Raw genomic sequence first — 18,929 nt, 5'->3', positions numbered from 1 at the left:
CTACAAGTGTCTTGCCTGCAGGAAGAGATTTATTCAGACCTTGCACACTGGGAGAGACCTTGAGAATGGAGGAGTCCCCAGAGGCTTCTCATGACAAAGGGAGAGCTTCCAAAGGAGAAGGCATCCATGGCACCACCCAGATAAGGGTCGTACACCCATGGGCTTTGGATGCTCTTTCCTTGCTGAGAAAAGAAAATCTCTCACCATGCGTAGTTTTCTCTTTCTACTCTTGCAGCAACCAGCTTTTAAAACCCATTTCCTGAGGAAACTGCAAAAACATTGTGTGTGTGTGTGTGCATGAGTTCCTCTCTCAGTAATTTCTGAGAAGGCCTGTGGAAGAGACTACCCTCATAAAACTGACCATTTCGTCCCTTGTCTGGGAAATGCCTTTTCTTGGGGGTGTGAAAGGGGAAAGGGAAGGGGAAGAATAAAATACCTGATTTGTCCCAGAGCTTGTGTTTTCACTGGGGCCTGCTTTCTTAAAATGAAAAACGGAAGGACAGGAAAGGTGCAAGGGGGCTTTGTTTCTGGTGTCAGTTCCAGCCCAGTGCTTGCTTCGGGGGGGAGGCATGTTCGGCGCACAACCCCACCACCCTTCCTAAATGTGCTGCTACACATGTTTAGGAAACCTACGTGCCTATGAAGACAACAAGCTGAGGGAGTTGGTGGTGTTCAGCCTGGAGAAGAGAAGGCTCCAGGGAGACCTCGTTGCAGCCCTCCAGTACCAAAAGTGGGCCTACAAGAAAGCAGGAGAGAGACACTTTATTAGGGAGTGTATTGATAAGACAAGGAGGAACGACTTTAAACTCAAAGAGGGTAGGCTCAGACTAGATATTGGGAAAAAAATCTTTCCTGTGAGGGTGGTGAGGCACTGACACATGTTGCCCAGAGAAGTTGTGGATGCCCCATCCCTGGAGGTGTTCAAGGCCAGGTTGCATGGGGCTCTGAGTAATCTGACCTAGTGGAAATTGTCCCTGCCCATAGCAGGAGGCTTGGAATTCGATACTCTTTACGGCAACCCAAGCTGTTGTATGATTATGTCTCCCCAGTGAAGCTGGTTGTGACTGAGTTGGTTTTCTCACGTTGCTCCCTCCCTCACAGCATCGATTTCCTGGTAATATGTACTGCAAAATGCTGCTGACATAATAAATAGTCACCAGTGCTACCAGCCTCACTCCTCATTCCTTTGAGGAATCTGCCATCACCCATGAGCAGGGGTTGCTCTCGCCATGTGTGGTGGAAAGGCAGAAGGTACAGAGGAGAAGAGACCAGACCCATCTTTGCAAAGTAGTGCTGCTAAGCTGACTGGCAATATAGACCAGTTCTATAAAGGGCCTGCATGTTCTCACCTTGCTGGCCCACAGTGAAGGCATCACCCAAGAAGGGCTACTGCTGAAGACATTAAGAAGACATTAGTGTGTTATCCGCTATAACATATATATTTTTGATATAACGATATAATAACAATTTCCTTGTAACATATAATCTAATTCTCTCCTCCTACAGTTTTAAACCATTCTCCCTTGTTCTGTCACTATCCGCCCCTGTAAAAACTCATTCCATCTTTTTTTTTTTTTTTTTTTTTTTTTTTTTAAGCCCATTTTAAGTACTGAAAGTACCTTAAAAAGTACATAAAATCTATCACCATGTTTGGTTCGCCCTTCTTGTTGCAAGCAGCTTTCTTCATCCATTTCCTAAGGAAACTGTAGGAAAATTTTGTGTGCACATGCATGTGTTCCTTTCTCAGTAATTTCTGAGCCCACTGATCAATCTGATGCAAGGGTCAGAGCAGTAGTGCGGCTCTTGGAGGCTTACTGAAAATTCCCTTCAAGCAGAAAAGAAAACCCTATGTACAAACTTTACCTGAGCTAACAGCCAGTCGATTCACCTTTTGATTAGCCATTGGAGAAGGCATGTGGAAGAGACCAACCTTTGATCAAAGCTTGATTTGCTCTGCTGGAGGGAACCCAGTTGGGACCAGGGGCGTCACCTGAGCACGGGGGTCACCGTGGTGTGTGGCATCCCTCATCTCCTCTCACCCCTACCCCCTCTCCCAGCAGAATCGCAACTGTTCCAGGAGGTGGCTGGGGTGGCTGTGCTGATAGACTTGCCCACCTCTGTGCTAGGCACCTGGAGCCTTCCCTCCATGCCTCTCTCCCTGCCTCCATTCTTTCACCCTTTATCTGTCCCTTCATCCATCACACCCTCCCTCTGTCCAGCCCTTCACATGCCTGTCCCAACATTTGAGTCCTAGCCTGAAATTCGGGAACCACCAAGATGATTGTGTGATGGGGTACAATCCCAAGCCAGACAAAGACCCATTGGCAGTGGTGACCCTCTGTTATCCAGCACACTGAAGGACTTTTTACCCCCCAGGTTCTTGTCATACCATTGTCCAGCCCCAGAGAGGTAAGACTAGAGATGTCTGACAACAGCATACAGTTTCTCCCTTCATTTTTCCCATCAAATTCCCATCATGCTGTTGACTGACCAAGGGCTATCAAGATTAGAAGTAGGCAATGCCAGCCATTTTTGCTCTCTGCTGCTTTTAGAAGGAAAGGATGAGAAGGTGCATTAACCATACCTGCAGCCATGCAACCTTGCATACACGCAACCCTACAGCCATGGAACAATCAGACAGCCTCTCCTGGAGGGCCTTTGGAAGGGTCTTTCTACCTGTTGGCAATGCTGCTGGTGGTGTCATCCCCTCCTGCCCCTGTCCAGGCAGGGGAAAACTAAGGCCCAGTGTCACTCTTCTTCACGTGCCCCTTTTCTGTCTGTGGTTTCCCTGCCTTCTTCCTCTTGCGTGAGTGTTTCCTGACTGGGGCTGAGTGGAGGGGAAGTAGCACCCAACCGTTGTGGCCACTGCTGGCTACAGGGGCACCGAGGACCCACCACCCCCGCCAGGGACTGGGGAGGGACATGTGAGGCGCTGAGGTACTGGGGGGCTGGGAGGTCTGGGGGGCCACTGAGCACTCTTGAGATGACTGGGAGGTATGGGTGGACAACTAAAGTTCTTGAGGATCACATGGAATATCCGTGAGGTGGGGGTACTCACAGGTTTGGAATGTGACTGGGAGGTTTATGGGAACTGGAAGGGTGGGGTGGAAAACTGGGACGTCTAAGGGGTCAACTGGGAGGTTTGGGGGAATAACTTTGGTGGTGTGGCTGGCCACTGGGAGGTCTGGGAGTCAGCTTGGAGGTCTGTGTGATGCCAAGATATAGGGGAGGAGATGAGAGTAGAAAGGAAAGAAGAAGAGGAGGTCTCAGAGGGTGGGGAGAAGGAAAGAGGGACAGATGAGGAAGGGAGGGGAATGGCAGTACTGGAGGAGGGGGATGGAGAGATGGGGAGATGCAGGGATGGCTGAGTTTGCTCTAGGTGACACCGGTTAACTCCATCCCCACAGCTCCCACTGCGATGTCCACACCCTCCTCCAATGGGACAGCCACCCCCATCCCCAGCGCAGCAGTGGGACTGACCCTGCTGTCCGCAGCGATGGTCATAGGGCTGCCAGGGAATGCCCTTGTGTTGTGGAGCTGCGCAGCCACCCGTCGCCGTGGCATCCCCATGCTGCTGGTGTTCCACCTGGCTCTGGCCGATGTGGCCACCCTCCTAACCGGCCCTGTCTACATCCGCTTCCTGAGCACCGGTCGCTGGGACCTGGGCCTGGCTGCTTGCCGTGGCTGCAACTACATCTGTGCTGCCGCCATGTATGCCAGCGTCTTCCTCATCGCCCTGCTTGGCCTGCACCGCTGCCTGGTGGTGTCCCGGCCATCGGCGGCAGTAGTGGCGGGTGACCGCGCTGCCCAACTGGCCCACGGGGCCGCGGCGGTCACCTGGCTGGTGGCATTGATACTGGCTACTCCTTCTATCGCCTTCCGGCATGTGGAGGATGGGCACTGCAAGCGGAAACACAGCTCCACTGCTTGGCTGGTGACTCACAACCTGCTGGAGACAGGGCTGGGCTGGGCCCTGCCACTGACTGCTGTGGCTGCTGGCTATGGGCTGCTGCTGCAGCGGCTGCGGCGCACACGACTGGCACGGCGGGGCCGCACGCTGGGGCTTGTGGCCGCTGTGGTGGTCGCCTTCGCTGTCACCTGGGGACCCTACCACATCGCCAGCCTGCTGGAGGTGGTGGCAAAGCTGCAGAAGGGCAATGGGCCCCTGAACAGGGTCGCCAGGGCCATCCGCCCACCAGCCACTGCCCTGGCCTTCCTCAGCAGTGCCTTAAATCCCCTGCTCTACGCCTGTGCTGGCCGGGGGCTGTGCCACACTGCTGGGACTTCTTTCTTGCCCCGGCTTCTGGAGGGCTCCACGGTTTTCCACAGCTCCCGTAAGACCACGGCCAGGGCCACCCACAAGGCAAGGACCACACAGAAAGACAAGGAAAAGGGGTGCCAGGATGTGACAGTGGAGGACACAGGGACAGGGGATGGGGGAGCAGCAGTGGAAATCATGGGGATGGGGGATGTGGGGACAGTAGTGGAGGACACAGAGACAGGGGACAGTGGGATAGGAAGGGCATGATGGTGGAGAAGGCTGTGGAGAGGAGATGGATTTTGTGGTGGCCCTAACACAAGCCCCTCCTTCTGTTCATGCCTCTCTCCTCTCCTTCCAACCATTCCTCCCTCCCTCCTTCCATGTCTTCATCTCTCCCCCCACCCCATGGTCCTGGTGAGGCCTGAGCAGGACTGTAACCAATAAAAGAGGGATGAACAAGAAAGAAAACAATTTGGGATGTTCAAGGGGGCCTCTGGGATAATGCAAAATTTGCCAATGCATGCCATGCCTCTGTGTCCGTCCATCCATCCATCCATCTGTGCCAGCCAGGAAGGGACCCAGGCATCCAGGGCAGGGGAACCTGCGTAGGTGTAGATGAGTGACATGGGTGGAGATACAGTGTGTGTGTGTGTGGGGGGGGGACTGTGTGTGTGCTTGTGGGAGTGCTGGCAGGGGTCAAATACCCCAAAATGGGCTCTTGGAGGGGGTCACAAGGAGATCTTGGGATAGCTGGGGAGGTCTTAGGTTGTGCTTGGTTGTGCTGGGAGGAACAACCCCAGGCACCAGGACATGCTGGGGGCCACCCAGCTGGAAAGGAGCTCTGCAAAGGCCCTGGGGGTCCTGGTGAAAACCAAGTGAAAGAGGAGCCAGCAATGCTGGAGCAAAATGCTGGGACTGGAACACAGAATCCCAGAATCATTCAGGTTGAAAAAGACCTCTAAGATCATCTAGTCCAACCTTTAAATCTTTAACCTCCTCATCTCTCCTGTGAAGAGAGGATGAGAGAGCTGAAAGAGGAAGGGTCCCCCTGGCAAAGGCTTCTGCCACAGAGCACCCTGAAATAATTGGAGGCCCAGGCCCTCTCCTCAAGCTGCTCTCTGGTGCATCCTCACTTTCCTCCTGACCTGCCAGGCATGGGGGTGTCAGGGACACCACCACAATGGACAGTGGGAATGGCATGCCTGGTACAGGGGACCCCAGGTAGATGGACTCTGGGAATGAGGAACATGAGAAAAGTGCGAGAAGAACTGTGGAGAGATGTGGGGCACTGGACAGCTGGGTTCTACCTGGAGCAGGGGGGTTTGCAGGACACCCTACCCTTGCAGATGTGCAGTAAAAGAGACTTCAAAGATGATGGGGAGAGGACATCACCAGGGCAGCTGACCTAAACCGACCACAGGGGTATTCCATGCTATATAATGTCACACAGCAATAAAAAGTGGGAAAGGGGAAGGGGGGAGGGGGGGGGGGCTCTTGTTGTGGAAGCGTCTGTTCTCCTGAACAACCGCTATGCATATTGAGGCCCAGCTTCCCAGGACGTGGCCGCACATCACTCACTGATGGGAAGTAGAGAGTAATTACTTTTCTTTCTTTGTGCTTCTGTGCTGCCTTTGCTTTTTTTTTTTCCTTTTTTTTTTTTTTTTTTTCCCTCCCCCCCCCCTTTTGTTTCCCTCTCCCTTTTCCCTTTAATTAAATCATCCGTATCTCAAACTTTGAGCTCTTTGTGTCCTATTTTCTCCCCCTTCCTCTTTGAGGAATGGGAGTGAGAGAGTGGCTGTGGTGGAACTCAGCTGCCCACCCGAGTAAAACCACCACACACTAACACAGATGTATTTTGTAAATCAACCACAAGGACAGGATTGAAACAGGAAGTATGTTGTATACTGACCACAAGGACAGGATGACCCTAAAGGTAAGCAGCAAGAACTGACCTGGAGTCTGTAAATGACAGGAAGGGTCAAAAGTTTAGCAGTGAGAAAGACTTCTGGCCTTTATCAAAAGACCACCAGAGTATGCTGGATGACCACCCGAGGACTCTAGCGTGCATGCAAATAGGGGTGGGAACCTATGTTAATGATTCTTTGGATACCTAATGAACATACAAGAGACTTACATGTGTGTGGGGTGGGGTGGGGCGGAGGGGAAGTGAAGTGAATATGTATATATCTCATCAATATAAGCACCCTGGTAGTAACCCTTGGTGTGCAAGTTAGGAGGAGTGATCCCCCTTGCACCCAGTGCTGCAATAAACATACCTGCTTTATAACTCTCCTTGAGTTGTAAAATTTGTTTCTGTGTGTCACAGGAAAAGCAAAGGAAAACAAAGCAAAGCCGAGCCAAGAAAACCAAGGAAAGCAGGGCCAGGAAAGGCAAAGCAGAGCCAGGAAAAGCAAAACAAAGCAGGGCCAGGGAAGACAAAGCAGAGCAAGGCAAAGCAAAGGAAAGTAGCACAAGGAAAAGCAAAGCAAAGGATGTCCCACAGTCTCCTCTTGCACCTTCGAGGCAAAATAAAGACACTTCCAGGAATCTAATGGCCGCTGGAGGCCTTGCAGGGCTCTCTAGTGCACTCTCGCGCACACTGGAGGGCGCCTGTGGTCCTCCCATGCACTTTAGATCATCTGCAGGTCTACCAGTGCCCGCCAGTGCCCTCCAGCTTCCCCGGAAAGCCTCCCAGTGACCCCCAGTGTATTCTAGGATGCCCTAGATTCCTCCGAGGACACTCTAGGATATCATATGAGCCTCCTCTTGCACCCTCGAGGCAAAATAAGGACTCTTCCTGGAATCTAGTGGATTCTAGTGGCCTCACAGTAGGCCAAAAGTAGTGGCTGCACTTGTGGCACATGAAGGTCTTCTCCCCAGTGTAGATCCTCTGGTGGGGGACGAGGAACGATCTCATGCTGAAGGTTTTCCCACAGTCTGCACACCCATAGGAGGCTCTGTGTGCCGTGCCTCACTGCTGCTGTAGGTTCTCCCCACTGTGGGATCCCCTCGGCAGCCTTTCGGGCTTCCACCTGTCCTCAGTGACCAGTGGCCATGGGGCTCCGGCCTCACTTCTCCACGTGGTTCCTTGGAGCTTTCCTGTGGTTGACACTGTAGTGTTGGGTTTGCCTTCTGGGCTGAGTTCCCCTTGGATCATCCCGAATGTATCTCAGCTCCGTTCGGTGTCTCTGTTTTTTCCCCCTTCTCATCCTCCGGGCTGTCGTCAGCTGTAGGAACAAAGACAGAGATGCAAGAACCCCATCCCACAAAGTTTAGCTGCAGATCCCTGAAATATGGCATTAGAAATTAGAGAGTGATTAAGAATGAATATGTAGGCAACACTCATTGCTTAATATGTGCTACATGTGCCTGTGCTGCGCTTAGGCCTCCAGATAACAGGAACTCCTGGAACCCCAAGAACCAGATCAAACCAACCTTATGGTTAGGGCTCCTGCTCCCAAATCCAGACTGCCCTTCAGCCCCAGGTGGTGCCACTGCAGCAAGGAGCAGTGACAACGATGGGCAGTGCCTTGGGGTTGAGGCTCCATCATCCCCGTCCCCCCCCACTATCCGTCTGCCCGAGGGGCTTCTGGCCAGTGCCTCCTCTTCCTCCCCATCTGGGAGAGAAGACCTTATGGGAGAAAGCATGCGTGCTGCTGGGCTCCCACCTTCAGCTTCAGGGGATGTGTGGGCTGCAGGGAGCTGGGTCTGGGCTCTGGGGGTCCTGGGGTTCTCAGTGGGGGCTCTCTGCTGCCCACCTCCCAGGCGGCTCCTCCTCCTCCTCCTCCATCCCCCTTTTCTCCTCCTCTTCCTCCTCCTCTTCTCCTCCTCCCCCACCTCCACTCCCTCCCACTCCTCCTCTTTCTCTTCCTTCCTTCTCCACCTCCACTACCCCTCCTCCCCCCACAGCAGATTGACCGCATCCCACCCGGGGCCAAGATAAAAATAGCTACATAAGGAAAGGAGAAGCGGAAGAAAGAAATTAAAGAAACTAGGAAAAAAAAAAAAAAGGCAGAAGAAAACTGTTGCGAAGGCCACTCACCGCTTCCCATGGGTAGATGTGTGCCTGGGCAGCTCTCAAGCAAACTTTGCCCCTCTAAAACTCCTCCTCTCTGTTTAAAAGCTGAGAATGATATTTCTGTGTTTAGCTCAAGCCTTGCATCCCTTTGTTTAAATGAGAATCAAAGGAGACCTTGACACAGTGCAAACAGCCTATCCAAGCATTATCAGCACTGATTTACCCCAGCACAGCACCATGGGGCTGCTGGAAGATAATTAACTCCACCCCAGCTTGATCCCAGTGCACCACCCCTGAGGCCCGCCATGAGCAGCATCCCCAAAAGAACAGGAAGGTGTTTTTGGGGACAGCAGGAGTGTGAGGTTTTGGAGTGTGCAGGAGACCCAAGTTGGCTGCATCCCTAATATTTGTAGCTCCTGGGTTGTGCACATACACATGGGTGCACCCAGGCACTCATAGAAGCACATGTGCATATGCATCCCAGCATTATTCTCTGCAAAAGCGTCACCTAGGTGTTAATGCATCACTTTTGGCTGTGCATTTTTACTGCACCAGTGGCAGGCACGAAGATGTGTGCAAAGCACTTGCTGCAGTGCATGAGGTTTCCGGCACCTTGGGAGGGTGTCTCTGAGGCTCCCATGCAAGCAATGGGTTTCCGGCTCTCGGGTTCAGCTCCACCCTTTGTGCTCAGAAAGTAGGAAGCAGAGGGTAATTTTGGTGAGCTGGGGAAGCTGGCAGGAACTTGCCTATGTCCTCACAGCCTCGGGGGTTTTCTGACCCACCCCACAACCCCTTCTTAGCCCCCAGCAAGCTGAAAGCGGGGCAGGACTGCGGTACAAAGCTGCGATGCTTCCTCCACCCCGGGGAGCAGCGGTCTGGATGGGTTCAGGAGAGGTATGGCAGGGTCCTGGGGTTTGGAGTACCCCCTGCTTCTTATGTAGGACTGGGGGGAGGGGGGAGGTCAAGAAGCTATGGGGGGCTTGAGGATCCCTAGCAGTACAGGACCCCAGCTGGGCCTGAATCTGGGATGAGTTATTTTCAAGCTGCAGCCAATTAGGTCCCCACCTGTGGCATCCATCATGGGTCACCCTCCTTCTGGGTGCCCCCCCCCCAAAAAAAAATGTGACCCCTATTTTGCAGCTTTACCTGGTGTCACCACATCCTGGAGACATACAGGAGCAAGAAGAAGGCTTTTTTCTCTCTGTATCCCCCACCCCCTTAAAGAGTATTTCAATTTCAGGTTTTCCCCCTTGTTCTAAGGAGCATCACAGACTGGAGAAAATGTCTTTTTTTCCCCCCCCAAAAAAAATCCCTTCCAAGGGAGGCTGAGCCCTTGCAGAGATGTGAAAGCAGTGCCCAGTCTGCAGGACCAGGAACATTGTAGACACCAAATTTTATTTATTTATTTATTTATTTATTTATTTTTTCCCCTTGGAAAGGTCGGAATGGTGCCCATACAGGAGGAGCTACCTGACCTTCAGTCTTTTTTTTTTTTTTTTTTTTTTTTTAACTATTGCCTCATTCTGCAGGTTCTCGCAATCAAGTTTCCCCTAGGAAAACCTTTTCATATTGATGTTCTTTGCACCATGCTCAGCTTTACACTCATTTCACTGATTTACATATATATATTTTTTTGCTGTTCGTCTCTTCCCAGTGAAGGTGGATGTGAAGATGTTGGTTTCCTCCTGCCTCCTTTGCAGCAGCTTTGTCCTGGCTTGTGCCACAATTTTCTTTGGTTTTCATGTTCACAAGCTGGATTGTGGTAAGGATCTCCTTCTGCCTCTTTTATGGAATCTGTCATTTGCTATATATTTTTATATCTATAATTGGCTTGATAATACTACAGAAAAGTGATATACACTGAGAAGTTGCCCGTGGGAACAGTTTGTTAGTTAGATATTAAGAAACCAACAGTGCTTCTAGCCCTGCTCTGTAACTCAGGGCTTTTGACCCCAACCAAATATGGGTTAAACCTTCCATCGAGGTCATTTAGGAGGAGACAGTGAGAATCATAAGAGGTTGGAACAGACTTTCAGGATCATCGAGTCATCAACATGACCCCCTGAGTCCCACCACTAAACGACGTCTCCTAGTGCCATATCCACATATCTCCTAAATAGCCCCAGTGACGGGGAAGAAGAAGCTGTGCACCTTATTGAAAGCCCATTTTAAAAGCTAGGTGGGATAAATAGCAAATCTGCTGGGGTACAACTCTGGGGAGCATCACTTCAGATGTGCCCAAACTATGCTGTTTAGGGGAATCCACCATCATCAGTGGGGGATGCCCTCCATATGGGGCAGGAGGGTGGAGGGTGTGGAGAAGTGAGCATCCCCAAAGAGCAGACACTAAGCTCTGTCTTTATTATTCCTGTGCCCCCAAACCTGTCCTTTCTCCCTCTGTTATGTTCTCTCCAATGTTTGTGGAGCTTTCAGCTGGCTGCTTCATCTCACATCAGCATGTGCTGGTGTTTTCATTTCAGCAGGCTTAACTCCATCTTTTTAGGCTGCTTTCCAGCCCCACTTTTGATGGCAGGTGTATGCTGGGTGCCACAATCCTTGCACCCATCGTGTTGCTGCCTTATGCTTGATTGCTGATTGCTCCTGGATGTGCCACCACCACCCCAACCAGAAGCCTTTAAACCTGTTGTTTGCAGCCCAGTTCCAAGTCCTGGGGTCTGATCACCCCATCACGGCCACCGTGGGAGGGGACGCCGTTTTGCCCTGTCACCTCTCCCCCAGGATGAACGCCGAGCACATGGAGGTGAGGTGGTTCCGCTCCCGGTTTTCCATCTATGTGCATCTCTACCAGAGTGGGCAGGACCACTTCTCCTCCCAGATGCCCGAGTACCAGGGGAGGACAGAGTTTTTGAAAGGGGGTGTCTCCAATGGAAACGTTTCCTTGCGGATCCTCAGGACCAGGCTGAGCGATGAGGGACAGTACCAGTGTCTCATTAAAGATGGGAATTTTTATGAAGAAGCCACGCTGGAGCTGAAAGTAGCAGGTAAGACCCCAGAGGCAGGATTGCCTATGAGAAAGGCTTCTGGATTCAACCATTTTCCCTATGAAGACTTAGAAATCCTTTCTATTTCCCCTGTATAATAGCCCAGCTCCTAATGAGCAGCTCCCCAACCTACATGGCCTAAAATCCCCACAGACAAGGGACTTTTCCCAACACCAGACCCCTGAAACCTCACAAAACCAGCAGCACCATCCTCAAACACAGCAGCTAACACTGGGCTGCCCCAGGCCAAGCATCTCACACCACAGCCCTCCAGCTGGTTTGCTTCAAAAGAGATCCTGTGGAAGAAGCAGGAGAGTTATTTGATAGCACAGCTGTAGCCAAAGATACATTCTTGTGCAGATTGTCCTATGAGGGACATGGTCCACAAATTGACTCAAGGTGGTACATGACCTAAAACATCGCTCCCAGGGAAGGGTGGGATAAGCACCAGGCTGTTTCCAGCTCAAGAGAATTGCTATTGCAAGCAGAGAGGAGCCAAACACCTCTCTTCTGTGTCCCAGATAGAGATTTTTTTCTCCTGAACCCAACAGGTCTTGCATTTCTTAGTACGCAGAAGACTCACAAAGAGGATGAGCATCTATCTGTCTGGATGCAGATCCTGGGTACAGTCCATCTGCTGCATCCTTCTGCCATTGCTCTCTGTAGGATGGACTGAACCAGAAGGTTGGCCTGATTTCACGGCTCTTTTCTGACCACGAGGATGATGCTGGGGGTGAATAGGTCAGCCTTGAACCTTCCCTGAAACCAAAAGTTGAAAAGGTGTGGGTTCCTTTGTTTCCCCTGAGGAAGGAGGACAATAGGAGTAAAGAACATAATTGGATTCCACCCCAAGCTCAGAAACTACAATGGGTGTCTTTTATCAGTGCTGCCTTATTTTTGCAGCAGTCAAGAAAAGGGAAAAGCTTTTAGGGTTTTGAAAATCCCTTCTCTGGGATGGGCACTCCTTGTGTTTCTGTTGGTCTGGCTGATGTCTGCTTCATGCTAGTTTCAGGTTCCAGCCCACTTTTGTCCGTGGAGGATTACCAAGATGGGGGAATCCGAGTAGGATGTCGAGCAGCTGGCTGGTACCCAAAGCCTGAGATGCTGTGGAGAGATTTCCAGGGACAGCAGCTTCCTTCCTTTACTGAATCTACCTCCCAAGACAAGAACGGCTTCTTCCAGGTGGAAAAGACAATCATCATCCACAAAAACTCAAAGCAAAACCTGTCCTGTTCTGTCCAGAACACTCGACTTCCGCAGGAGAAGGACTCCTCAATTTACATATCAGGTGAGCTGCCGCCAGAATTAAAGCTTTAAAAACTCAAACCAGGTTTTTCTTCCCTTAATTTTACACACAGGGGACCAGTTTCTCCCCTATTCTGGTGCCTATAGGTGCAACACTCCATACACAAGAGTGTGATGGAGAAGGAAAGGACGAGATAGAGGAGGAACTGAACTGGGGTTTCTGAACCACAAGGGATCAAATCAGGGATTTTCCGAACTTTTTAAATAAAATGTCCATTTCAACTAAGTTTTCTTCAGAGCCAGCTCTGAAGCAAAGATTTTTTATAAAAGTATGGCAGCCTCTGGTCTAAATATTTCAACAAAGATGATGGTGCACAAAGGAGAAGGAGAATGAGCACTTGCAAGATACCACTTTTCCATGTATTCAGGACATTAAATACAAAAATGTTTTGGATCATTTTTAAAGACTTTTTCCCATTTGTATTTGTTATGGTCTCACATTACACTAATTGTATGTAAGCGCATAGCGTGACCGTGTTTGTGTAGCTGCATTCATACCCACGCACATAAATGCATTCCATGTCTGCACTAACTCCACCTTGGCCATTTTCCCTTTCAGATGCTATTTTCCCAGAGGTCTCTCCCTGGATGGTAACTTTCTTTGCTATCCTGGCCGTCTGCTTGGCTTTGCTGATTTTCTTGCCATTGATATTTTATCGGCTACAAGGTAAGGCATTAGGAAACTGCAAGAAGGGGTTGTGGCTCCTAAGACCAAACTGAAATGCCCTATACCTTTGAGACACTACTTGCTAGACCCCTCTCCTGTGGAAATATTCTGAAAATGCCACCCTTCAGGTGGCACTATAAGCCCGCTGTAAGACTACCGGAGTCCCTTATGTAAACCATGGGGAGGCAATGTCACAATAAACCACACCAGTGCTGGCTGAGAAAAAAAAATACAATACAATACAAAACAAAACAAAACAAAACAAAACAAAACAAAACAGTCCTGATATTCAGTGCAGATTTGAACTGAAAATCTCCATCAACAGAATCATAGAATACACTGAGTTGGATATTCTGTAATTTTGATATATTATTAAGATTATTAATAATCTTGATATGTTAACTTAATAATCAATAATCTTGATATATTATCTTGATATATTATCAAGATTATTGCATTATTATTATTGTGGAATAAATCCTTTAATCTGTGCCACTTTCTTTGTTCTTTCTTACAGCCAAACACACCACAGAACTTGGTAAGAGAAACTGTCATTTCACATTTCAAAGGGGATTTTTTTTTTTTTTTTTTTTTTTGCCACCAGAAGAGGGTTGGGCATTGCTTGGTCTTGTGTCTGTGTGCATCTCCTACATTCTGCTTTGATAACAGTGGTTGCAGGCTAATTTCACAACAAAAAGCCACGTGAAATAATTCTGAGGAATAGAGGAAATAAACTGGGCAGATTTCATTTAAATTCTTAAAGTACACTCACATAAAAATAATAGAAAAAGTCCTTTCATTTTTTATTTTTATTTTTTATTTTTTCTTCCTCTTGCAGATACCAAGATTTGTCAGATATTTTATTAATGTTAAGAAGTTTTACAATTCTCTGTACCCCAAGCAGATTTTTGTTGCCAACAGTCCCCCCATGGCTTATCTGTCAGAAAAGAAGGTTCCGCTCACATGTTTCTTTCTGCTTTTGCTTTCAGAGAAACGTAGTGCAGAAATCCGTAAGTACCATGGTTCTTCTGTCTTTGTGGGTAATCCTGCAGGGAGAATGAGCCTTACATCCGGATGCCTGTTTAATTGCATTATGAGAGTTGGGGAAAGGAAGTGGGGAGGAAGCAGTGCTTTTGCTGGTGTCTTGGGGAACAAACAAAGTGCGTGACTTCATCTGAACTGGCCAGTTTGGGTAAGTGACGTTAGGGAAGACGAGATCCCTTTTTGCTTGATATAATAAATCTCTGATTGAATGGGTTGTGGTTCCTGAAGTCCCTCTATAGCACGTCTATGGTAGTTAAATTATATCTTTGGTGAACTGTATGGTTTTCAAGAGGCCAGTTTCCTTCTTTTCAGATTAATAAAGAGTTATACCTTGTTGCCAAGAAGCAATCCAAGAAAGCAATAAACACATGAACTTGCTTCTTTCCTGTGTTAAAGTAATAGCTAGCTTTAATGGCAACACTTCTAACAGAAATGGCATACAAGTGAGATAAAGAAACGCTTTCCTTCAAATTAAAGCAGGCCGTCCATCAAAATCCCACTCAGGACAGTCATATTAAGCTTTTTCCCCCAAACCTGCATAACTTTCCAACAGCTCAATTACTCATGTTTTGGGTAGGAAAAGAGCAAATTCCAGACCAGAGCTTGGATGCATTGCCAGCACCAAGTTAGTGTTTTCCAGCAATCCCATTTATTGATTTTTTCCTGTCTTTTTTCTCCCCCAGGGGAACGTGATATGGAAATACGTAAGTGTTCTTTTGCTTCTTCCACCAACTAAAGCCCTAGGACAAGGGAGAAGAGCTTTCCCTAACTTTCTTCATCTAAGTTTAATTTCTCAGATGCCATCAAAGAGAAATGATGGTGGCACCAACCCCGCCAATTGCTTCCATCCCGGTGGGGTGCACAAAATCCCTTCTTCAAGTCAATTTTACATATAGCTATGTCTCATCTGCTTTTCCCTGGCTCTGTGTCTCTGCCTGGACAGATATGGGAGGTCTAGCACTATAAAAGCACCTCTGAACGTACCCCTGGGTTTGGTGGATATGTAGGGATCCATGTGTGGGGTTTTGACCCAAATGCTTCTACTAACAACATGCTCATTCTGTTTTTCTGTTTCAGAGAAACATGCCGCAGAACTACGTAAGTTTAATCCTTGCTCTTCCCCCCCATCATAGCATCAGGCTATCTCAAACAGCATGTTTGTGGGTGGAGGGATTTACTCAATTTTATTACCATGACCCCACCAACGCTGCTTACAAAACACTACCTGGGGGACTGAAAATGATGAATTGATGAATTCAAAACAAACAAACAAACAAACAAACATGAATTATGAATTGGACCAGAAAGGAAAAAGCACTGTTCTCATTTTGATGCATCCCCACACCGTGTAGGCTGCACCAGTTTTGTAAATGAAATCACATTCAAGTAAATGAACCTGAAGCATGCCTGGGGCTGTTGTGCAGCCCTGAGAGCCAGTGGTCCAAAGCCTCCAACATCCCTCTCCACCAAAGAGCCCACTTGTGATCATGTGTGTTTGGTTTCAGGGTGGAGAAATACTATTGTCCCAGTGGAAGAAGGTACCTTGGCTTCATGCTTTGCCTGTCCTTGAGTCTCTGCCTCCACACCATTGTTGGTCTGATGCTTTCTGTGTCCTTTCCCACCTCTTCTGTCCCACTAAATAAGTTCCCTTCCCTTCCCTTCCCTTCCCTTCCCTTCCCTTCCCTTCCCTTCCCTTCCCTTCCCTTCCCTTCCCTTCCCTTCCCTTCCCTTCCCTTCCCTTCCCTTCCCTTCCCTTCCCTTCCCTTCCCTTCCCTTCCCTTCCCTTCCCTTCCCTTCCCTTCCCTTCCCTTCCCTTCCCTATAGGGTTGCAGAATGGGTGAACTCATTGCATCTCCAACCAGACCCACTGGGTGATGCTCTTGGTTCCTCCCTGAGAAACAGACCCAATTATTTATTAAGGCTACCCCTAAATTAATTGTGTTTGGGTTTGTGGCCGACATTCACACTGCAAACTCAGCTCCTGAGAGGGGGCAGCCACATCCCACCCACCAACCAGAAGCAGCTCCCAAAGAGCACCCAGGAACCACGCTGGAGTTAAGACAGACCACCAAGCTTTGACCATTGAGCATGTGAGGTCTCAAAGCATTTCTGCAAGGGGAAAGATCTTAGCTCAGAGCCACTCTGGATACATCCCAAAGGCTCATCTGACTCTCTCCCTGCAGTGCACGTCACTCTGGATGCGGACACGGCACACCCCCAACTCATCCTCTCCACGGATGGGAAGAAGGTGCAGCGAGGAGACGTGCGGCAACCCATGCCTGATAATCCTGAGAGATACGACACCTACCACTGTGTCCTGGGCCAGGAGAGATTTGTCTCGGGGAGATGCTTCTGGGAGGTGGATGTGGGGACAGAGAAAGGGGGAGTCTGGGCAATGGGGGTGGCCAGGGAGTCCATGAAGAGGAAGGGGTGGATCAACCCCGCTCCGCAAGATGGTATCTTGGCCCTCTTCCACTGCAATGGCAAGTACTGGGCTCTGACATCTCCTGACCACACAGCTCTCGCCCTCACCCAGGTGCCCCGGATGATTAGGGTTTACTTGGACTTTGAGGGACAGAAAGTAGCCTTTTTCAATGCTGACAACCAAGACCTGCTCTTTAGTTTCCCGCTGGCCCCGTTGAGCGGGGAGAAGATCCGTCCCTGGTTCCGCGTGGGACCAATTGCCCAACTCAGCCTGATGTCACCTCTTCCAGCCCCGCATGTCCCCGGCATGGAGGAACCTCTGCTCCCTTCATGCTTCCCCTTGAAGAGCCTCTCCACAGGGCAAAAGACCTCATGCACACCAGAGGGCAGGGTGTGACCAAGGCTGCGAAATCCCTGCTGTCGTCTATAAGTGCCCAAGACTCTTCCAGTTGTATCGTGCTACTGTGGTGGCCCAAGACACTTCCATCTATGATTGCACATCCCCATCCACCTCAGCAGAACTATCTCAGCTCCTGCTGTGCATAGTAACAGTAGCTAAGGGTTTTGCTGCTCCTAAGCTGGCGTCCCCAAGCCAGCTGCTTCCTCCCAGAAGTTCTCATTTGCAACCCTTGGCTATGCATGGATGCTAAACCAACAAGGGTGCTGGCACCCACCTGATGTATGGAAGGAAAACCCCACCATGCCAATGGCAGGTTGTGAGGCTGAGAAGAAGGAGCTGTGCACTTCCACCTTCTTTTTCAAGTTGTCTCCATTCCTGCCAGTTCTGTGAAATGTGGCCTCTTGAGTGGGTGGTGGTGGTTATTGTGCATTTCCAGACAATTTCTGCACCATTCTGACACCTGCTGCTCCTCCAAGTGTTGCATTGAACTCACCTGTGTGTACAAGAGATGCTACTTAGATAAAGGTGTCCTCATGGCGTTTTTGGCTGGTGACACCTTTGCGGGTGATTTAGACGGGGAATTTTACTCTCCCTTTGTTGAAAAGGGAAAAATGAGAGGAAAGCATCCAGAAGGAGCTGCCGGTGGCTCACCCTGGGTTGCAAATGGAGAAGACAGAGGTCAAGCCATGATCCATCACTTTGAGTTTATACACTGCAGCTTCAGGTAATATGGTTAGTATAGTTAATGGCATTTTTTAACATAAACAGTCATTCTCTTTGATCTGATTGTCTCCCATCCCTCTTTCCCCTTAAATTCCTCTGCCTCCTAACTCTTTTATTGGGAATGGGATGGGGCTATGGCTGGGTTATTGTTCTTGGCTCCCCAGTCCTTCAGGAGCTGCTGCTCCGTACTGCACCCTATTAACTCCCCCCTCAAAGCACCACCAGCTTTGCAGTTAGTGCCAGCTTCACAGCCAAGCAAAAGCTGTGTGCAAAGGGGGCCTTCATTTGCAGGGAAAATCCTCAACCAAAACCCTGGGAGGTGTTTGCAGAACAAAGAAAGCCCAGTCTTGTAGTTAAGGGGGTAGCAAAAGCCTCAAAATAAGTGAGCAAAGAAACCAAATGCTAGCTGAGCAACAGGTAGCATTAAAAGAGCCACTAGGGGAGGATCTTGCCTACTGGATTCTCTAAAGAAATGGAGGGGGGGGGGGAACAAAAATTCATTTATAGGCAGGTTTGGGATTAATAGTCAAAAGAAGGTGGGGAGAGTCAATGGCATACAAGATTATGCACTTGCAGAGTCATGGGGCATCCCATCTCCTCAGATATAAAGTGTCCCCTTGGCACTGGGACATGTCCAGAAAGCTTCCATAAATGGCTACAAACAGAGAAAACAATGAGGAAATAAAAGTGGAAGATTTTTTTTTCTTTTCTTTTCTTTTCTTTTCTTTTCTTTTCTTTTCTTTTCTTTTCTTTTCTTTTCTTTTCTTTTCTTTTCTTTTCTTTTCTTTTCTTTTCTTTTCTTTTCTTTTCTTTTCTTTTCTTTTCTTTTCTTTTCTTTTCTTTTCTTTTCTTTTCTTTTCTTTTCTTCAGCTGAATGGTTCTGTGTTTTGTCATCAAATTATGGGAAAACAGCTGATTTTCACTCCAGGCTCCGTCTTCTGCACCAAAGGGTGCACCAAAGGGACAGTACTGGTGTGGGGTTAGAAAAGGAGCTGGAGGCAGTGGGGAGAAGCCCAAATAAAGCTGTCTGGGCAGATGAACCTATATTTGAGGGAGTATAGATGAGGTTCCAGTGATGACATAGT

General features: G+C 49.1%; 2 protein-coding genes across 2 annotated transcripts in view; both read left to right on the top strand.

The window, feature by feature from the left end:
- Nucleotides 1–18,929, top strand: part of LOC116500231 (zinc finger protein 208-like) — a 437,615-nt gene that overhangs the window by 278,557 nt on the left and 140,129 nt on the right.
- On the top strand, nt 3,497–15,430 carry LOC116500281. Its single transcript, XM_032205227.1, has 9 exons — nt 3,497–4,334; nt 9,934–10,041; nt 10,934–11,281; nt 12,288–12,569; nt 13,146–13,253; nt 13,771–13,791; nt 14,243–14,263; nt 14,981–15,001; nt 15,375–15,430. Exons 1-9 carry the CDS (start codon nt 3,497–3,499, stop codon nt 15,428–15,430), a joined length of 1,803 nt encoding a protein of 600 aa, XP_032061118.1.

This window comes from Aythya fuligula, chromosome 33, assembly GCF_009819795.1.
Source record: "Aythya fuligula isolate bAytFul2 chromosome 33, bAytFul2.pri, whole genome shotgun sequence".
NCBI lineage: Eukaryota > Metazoa > Chordata > Aves > Anseriformes > Anatidae > Aythya > Aythya fuligula.
This window is presented reverse-complemented; position numbering and strand designations above follow the sequence as displayed.